Source organism: Eubalaena glacialis, chromosome 19 (assembly GCF_028564815.1).
Source record: "Eubalaena glacialis isolate mEubGla1 chromosome 19, mEubGla1.1.hap2.+ XY, whole genome shotgun sequence".
NCBI classification, from domain to species: Eukaryota; Metazoa; Chordata; class Mammalia; order Artiodactyla; family Balaenidae; genus Eubalaena; species Eubalaena glacialis.
The window spans coordinates 56,655,076-56,662,307 of NC_083734.1; the positions used below are offsets into that span (position 1 = coordinate 56,655,076).

A 7,232-nucleotide genomic window follows, 5' to 3' on the forward strand; every position below is an offset into this window, starting at 1 on the left:
TGAAAAAGGGAATTTTGCAACTAGCTGCCTCTGCACAGAGTAAAGCATGGCATTTCTAATGGTTCCTGAAAACCAGACTCTGAGCAGTGACAGCAGAGAGTGGCCTTGAGAGGAGTGCCAACCACAGCTACTAGCAGAGGCTGCTCCCTCACAGCCTGAACCTCTTCCCTTTGTGCTGTTACAAGAAGTGGCCCTGTCTCCAGCTTCTGGACCTTCCAGCTTTCCTACCCCAGTTTCTCTTCTTCCCACTGTAGCAAGGCTGCTGCCTTATCAACTGGCTGCAGGAAGGGCCTGTGTCACCTTAAATGGTTCATCATGTGCTCAAATCGATAGGCCTGGGCTTTCCCTGCTGCCTTGCTGATGAGTCAGTTGGGGGCCCAGTGAGCTTTGGCCCAGGAGGCCCATTTTTAAGTGTCTTCCTCTATAGAAAGTGGCCCACGATTGTGTCTTTTGAGTCACTGGGGAATGAAGGAGACAGTTGAAGGGAGATGGTCCCCCTCTCAAGGCGTGATGGGGCATGTGGAGACAGGAGGGTAGAGAGGGAGGCCCTTCCTCCAGCGAGGAGTGTTCTGTTACTCACATTTCGGAGGCTGGATATCCCGTTTCTTTGTGGGGAAGCAGATGTTGACTGGCTTGCCTTCCTTCCTTAGGTGGTTTTTTGGCAAAATCCCCAGAGCCAAGGCAGAAGAAATGCTTAGCAAACAGCGGCACGATGGGGCCTTTCTTATCCGAGAGAGCGAGAGTGCTCCTGGGGATTTCTCCCTCTCCGTCAAGTAAGTATTTACTACTTTGATTGCTTGGAATCCTGTCTCCAGCTGATGGAAATTGTGAAGCCAGAGGCCAGGTGTCTGGGTACACATACCAAAGGTGGCAAACTGGGAGAGGTTTAGCCTAAACAGTATTTTATAAATCAGAAAAATTTACATTAAAATCCTAATTTCTGGCTCCTCTTAAAAATGACCTCTAGCAGCACTGGATTTAGATTCCCGTGTGAAAACCGTCTTTAGTTGCTGAGCAGCAGCTGAGCTTCAGAGAGCAAATACTTGCCAGTTTTCCCCAATCCCCACCACTCTGCAGTGCTCTCCACACACACGGCTCTTTCCTCATCCGGGCACCCCTGCCCTCTGTGGGATTCCTACAGCTCTGTGACAGCAACTGATCGCCAGGTCAGCTGCCTTGTGCACCTTGACTAGGTGTCTCGCTGAAATCTACCAGTGTCATACTAGGCCTCACACTGACTTAAAAGGTGACCACAGGGGTTTGGGGGTTTTTGCTTTCCCCAGTGGTAAATTTAAATGTGGAATGGAGCTGGTATGCAGGGAATGGGGAAGGCAGGGAGTTATACCACCTTGGGAATCATGGAGAATATAAATTGGAACTTTGAGGATCCTAAGCTAATCACTTCCCATCCGTGACGTAAGGATTTTGAATCAAACTTTCATTTTTCCGTATGTGTTTTGACTCTCTCCATTTCTAGTTAATATATTATCAGAGGAAACCCTCCCCTAGGAATCTTACAAATCACTTCATCATTTATGTAACAAAGAGGTGACCAGGTTAAAAATTCAGATCACTTTAGTATACATTTAAAATGAAGGCTGTAAAACAATTTATTTGCCATTTACAAATGATATAAGGATTTTTCAGTTTCAAAAATCAGCTCAGTATCTTGTTTCATTTTAGGACCAAATGTGCAGTTAAAGTGTGGGTTTCTTTAATGTAGATTTAAATTTAAAATTTTTGTGTTTCTTTTCTCAATGAAGATGTGGGAGGTGGTTTCAGGTGACATTTGCAGTATCTTTCAGATACGTTTCCAGTATAGTTAGGTTTTAGTCCCAACATGAAAAAAATCAAACTGGATCTAATAGTTTTCCTCTTTTAACAATGGCTTTTTTTTTTAAACTTTCTTTTTTAGAGCAGGTTTAGGTTCACAGCAAAATTGAGTGGAAGGTACAGAGAGTTCCCGTGCACCCCTTACTCCCATATGCTTAGAAACAGTGGCTTTTTGACGTGCTTGATTAAACACCTGCAGATGAGGACCTGGTGGGCTGAGAGCACCTTGAGGTGGAAGAGTCCTTACGCTTCTCATTAACTTGTGTTTCCGCCTGTTTTCCTTAACGTTTTGTGCTGACCTGAGTATAAATCGAACAGTGGAGGACAAGGAGTACAAGCAGTTAATCCTTGAATGATGGCCAAAAACCCCATGGCAGTTTGAGTTCGGTCGTCTGATGACCGTGCGCTGGCTGCCTGCCCGCCCGTGCTCGTGCGCTGGCTGTCGGGAACCTCCCAGACCATTCCGTTTTATCAAATAAAACCTTTAAAGAGTTCGTGTATTTATTGCTTTAGAAATAAAATTTGAAGCAGATGTCATAACCACCTCTAACAACACAAGCACCTGCACCAAGGAGGTTCACGAGTGTGCAGTCTTGAGTTTCAAGGTGTTGAGTCTAATGGAAAAACTGCGGGAGTTAACAGCTCACCGTTAGGGACCCTGTGCCCCTTTCAGAAGCCACCTGCGTTGCACTGTGGGAGTGGGCTCCCATGGGCCCAGAAGTGCCATTTCAGTATGTCCTGCTTCCTCATAAAGCTTTCTTCCTCATCCACCGGTTTTCCCATGAAATAGTGCTGTTTCTAAGCACTTCGCACTTGTACTCAGTGGCTTCCTTAAAGCTCAGTGCTGCCACCTGCTGGGTTGGTTTTAAGAAGTATTTACGCTTTAATACCAACGACGGGAGGAGAGACTCTTAGTCGTTCATTTAACAGATCTTCATAGAGCGTCTTCTGAGGGCTGGGCGCTGGTGTGGACCTCAAGGACCCGGCAGAGAGCGGGACAGGCAGGGCCTTGTTTGAGCTGATGTTCTAGGCAGACAGCACGACGGTGGTGGGCCCTTCCCACTCAGCCAGGCTCATGCTGTGTTTCTGGGCCATTGTAAAGAGAGCATTTGCCTTTTTACCAGGTGGTAGAGAAGCCTTTTATGGGGCGTGGCCTCTTATTTATTGTCCCAGCATGTTCTTTGCTTTTGAGATCCTTTCCCCATAAGTAGAACTAAAATCCCTGAGTAGAAAACATGACTTTAAACTCTTCCCAGTTACAGGAAAATTGTTGGAAGTTGTCCAATCCCTCCTTTCCTCACCTTATTTCCTATCTTATCTTTTGTAGTCTTCAAATGTCACACAAGATTTCAGTTCTGTTTTTCATTTGGCACAGTGCAGGGCACATACAGGCGTGTTCTATAGGTTAGGACATTTCTTTTTATTTACAAACGTCTTCAGAATTAGACAGACTGACAGGGTTTCCCTGTCTGGCGAGGATTCTTCCTGTTGTCACTGGTAATTGTCATCCTAATGGAGGGTCTCAGGGTGCTCTCCAGCCAGGAAGTCAAGTTGTGCTACAGTCCTGGGCACCCAGCCTGTGAGGGGCATGGCCAGCACACAAGTTCTCCAGGACACCTCCTTGGTGGGCAGGTGGCCCCTGGGTAGCCGGGACAGAGCCCTCTGGCCTGTTCTCACGTGTATCCTCTACCCCTCCCCAGGTTTGGAAATGATGTACAGCACTTCAAGGTGCTCCGAGATGGGGCTGGAAAGTATTTCCTCTGGGTGGTCAAGTTCAATTCTTTGAATGAGCTGGTAGATTATCACAGATCTACATCCGTCTCCAGAAACCAGCAGATATTTCTCCGGGACATAGAGCAGGTGCCACAGGTAAGCCTCGTAAGAGACATTGGGATCATTCTTAGCCATTAAGAATAGCTCCTTAGGCAAGCAGGTGTTTTTTTAAAAGGTTACTTCTGGACCTTCTATGTTCATTATTAAGTCATGTTAAAGATTTGAAGTTTGAAACAAAAAATAGTTTTGCCTTTTCCAGAGGCTGCTTCTCTGAAGCATTGTGTTGCTAGTTACCTTGTGTCTCTTGGAAGAAGGTCTTTAACACACCCTCAAATACTCTTTGCCTGGAAGTAAACTTTGAGGAAAATCGTACTGTAAGGGAGTGAAGTCCACACTCATTCTTAAAATCCTTCTCACATGTAACGGTTAATACCACCTTATTTTATTCAAGCTTTTACCCTTCTGACTGTATAAAACCTTAAGGATTTTCTAAGTGATAAAGTGACAGGCACTAAACCATTTTCACATCTGGGATTGTAAACAAAACCCCACTGGCTGTTTCCGAAGTTCTTTCCCCTTGAAGCAGTACCTGCTGCTCTTTGCTTGATGCTGGGGTGCAGCCCGCCACCACGGTGGGGACACCCTAGTGGTTTTGAGCACTGGTGAAGACTGCACGACACCCACCTCGAGTAAACTGTAAGAATTGGTGGAGAGGGGAGGAGAAGTGAGGGGTTATTTCAGGAAATGTGAAAAGGCTGGCACACATCAGTTTCCCCATCACCGGTCCGCTTACAAGGGGCTGGCCACGATCAGGGATGCAATGTGTGTTTTCTCCCTGCCCCTCTTCTGCAGCAACCGACGTACGTCCAAGCCCTCTTTGACTTTGATCCCCAAGAGGATGGAGAGCTGGGATTCCGTCGGGGAGACTTTATCCACGTCATGGATAACTCAGACCCCAACTGGTGGAAAGGGGCTTGCCACGGGCAGACTGGCATGTTTCCACGCAATTACGTCACCCCCGTGAACCGGAACGTCTAAGAGTCAAGAGATTATTTAAAGAAAGCGAAAAATTTTAAACACGTACAAAAGAATTAAACCCATGAGCTGCCTCTATCAGCAGCCTGTGAGGGAGCTCAGAATACCCAGCTGGGTCACCTGGTGACCCTCTCACTTTGGTTGGAACTCTGGGGGGTGGGCGGGGGAGTTGGATATAACAATGCCAAAACTTACCTATAAATTAAGAAAAGAGTTTTTATTACAAATTTTCACCACTGCTCCTATTCCTCCTCCTTTGTCCTTTTTTTCATCCTGTTTCCTCTTCTGTCCATCAGTGCATGACATTTAATGCCACATATAGTCCTAGCTGATGCCAATAATAAAAGAAAAGAAACCACGTGGGCTGATATTTTCTCTATGCAAAATGTCTGTTTTAGTCGGGACGACAGAAAGAAGAACAGCCGCTTCTGTGTCCTGCGTTATATGCACACACACAGGAGCGGGCCGGGAGCGGGCGGCCCTTGCCCTTTAGCTTCTGCCAGAGGAGGGAGGGCAAGTGGGAACCTGCCTGCCAGCCCCCAGCCACCACCAGAATGTTGTGTCAGAGTTGGATGGGAGTGGGGGGGGGGGTGCGCCCCTCAGGGCTTCCTGCGAGCCAGGCCCCAAACCTGTGTCTCTCTTCCACATTGGTTTCCCTTTCAGATGGTGTTCCTGAGCATGTTGTTTTTCTTAGTGCCTTCTGCCTTATTTCAAGGGTTGCTTATGAGTGGTGGTTTTTATTTGTTTTGTTTTAAAAATAAGTTAAAGACAGCCAATTTGTTTCCTACTCTGTGTAAATATTTTTTCCCTTGGGGGAGGGGAGGACAGGGTAGGGAAGAGGAGACAAGTGAGATGAGGGTGTGGACGTCCTGCCTGTGCACAGCCGGAGTCTTTAAGGTTCAGCTTTAATATTTGTAACCCCTGGAGGTTAAGAGAACCGGAGCCCCAGGGCACAGTGGGACCGGGTTACAGCCCTCCCCGCATCTGACTGGATCTGGCTGAAAGGGGGGCCAGGGTCCTTGACCTTGCGGTCTCAGGTGTTGTCTGTCCCCTCCGTAGCCCCAGACGCCCCCAGACACCAGTCTCTGGAGCCAGCAAGTTTCAAATGCAGGAAGGTTTAAACTGTATCAGGTTCTACCGTGTTCCTACACTGGGGTGGGGTGTGCGGGCAGGATGAGCGTTTTCCCTTCATTTTTCTTGCTCTGAAAGCTAGGGGTATCTGTTCAGGGCTTTCACCTTTTGTGTCCCCCACCTGAGCTGCCCAGGTGAGCTTCAGGCCGCATTTAGGAAGCAGCTGGGTGGTTTTTCATGTCTCCATTCACAGCGGGCTGTGTTCATAGCTGCTCCACCCGACCCCCTGAAAAGGAAGTGTATCCATGACGCAGTGACAGTTGGAAGGAAGATTGGAACGATAGGAAGGCTGAGTCCGTTGCAAAGCTCTTTCTGTCCATCTCCCGTTGGCTTCTTGTCCCTTGCGGTAATGCGCCTGTGGTCATCCTCTCCCCACCCTTCCCACAACAAAAACGGGGCCACTGGGAGTTGCTGGCGGCCTTTGGCTTCTGAAGCGGTCGGTCGGCATCTCCCCTGGACTCTGGTTATGGAGCCGGGCTCGGCCTGGAGCGGCCGGGGGCCCAGGAGGCGCTGCCCTCCCAGACAGAGCGTCCGCCTCTCATCACCCCTGTCCACTGGCTTCTCCTCTCCTTGCTGATGATGCGAGGAATCTCTGGCATTCTGCACCTGGACCATTTGATTGTTTTATTTTGGAATTGGTGTATATCATGAAGCCTTGCAGAACTAAGTTTTGTGTGTATATATTTAAAAGAAAATCAGTGTTTAAATAAAAAGACCTGTGTACTTAATCCTTTTAACTCTGCGGGTAGCATTTGGTAGGTAGTGATTAACTGTGAATAATAAACATACAATGAATTCTTCACTCTGTATCTTTTCTTTTTTTCCCCTCACCTTAAGGTAAAAACCTAAAGACTCTGTCAGGGAATCAGGATGCTTGTGTCCTTATTTCCAACTCACCTCGCTCCTTGGGGACCGTGTGGGTCTCACTGGGCCCCTGGAAGAGTGACGCCCACATCACTGCTGACCAGAACCCCTGTGAGCGTGTTCCCAGTGCCGAGTCCCACACGCCGGACCCCACCCTCGGGTTGCGTTGAGGGCACCAGCAGGAGCGCCTGGTGCTTCTGACAGAAGCCACAGGCCACAGTTTGAAAACCGGTGTAGGCTCAGTGCTTCGCAAGGACTAAGCACGGCTGGCTTGGTCCTCGTCCCCTCCTCCCACCTAAATAAATAAAGGACAGAAGGACAGAATAAGCCATGCTGAAGGAGTCTCAATGTCCCGAGTCATTACAGCAAACTCACTGGCCCAGCGGGCTGCTTCTGGGCCTGTCACTGGGCCCATCACCACCCACAGCGCTGGCTACAGGAGGCCAAATAAGACTTGTTTAGAGAGAGAACAGAAAAGAAACCAAACCCAAGGAATTTCCACTTACGTTCTTGACCCTGTTCTTACATAGAGCCCCAGCACGCTTCCTCGCTTGTGGCTGCCCTGCTTGGATGAGAGAGTCTCCACTTCTCCCCTT

General features: G+C 48.3%; 1 protein-coding gene across 1 annotated transcript in view; it reads left to right on the top strand.

Annotated features, from left to right (window-relative positions):
- GRB2 (growth factor receptor bound protein 2) overlaps window positions 1–4,999 on the top strand; it is a 68,604-nt gene extending 63,605 nt beyond the window's left edge. The window contains exons 4-6 of the mRNA XM_061176077.1: window positions 651–773; window positions 3,534–3,702; window positions 4,459–4,999. Of these exons, the coding sequence (XP_061032060.1) occupies window positions 651–773; window positions 3,534–3,702; window positions 4,459–4,644 (478 nt within the window). The 3' untranslated portion in view covers window positions 4,645–4,999. The remainder of the gene's footprint in view (window positions 1–650; window positions 774–3,533; window positions 3,703–4,458) is intronic.
- The last annotated feature ends 2,233 nt before the right edge of the window (window positions 5,000–7,232 follow it).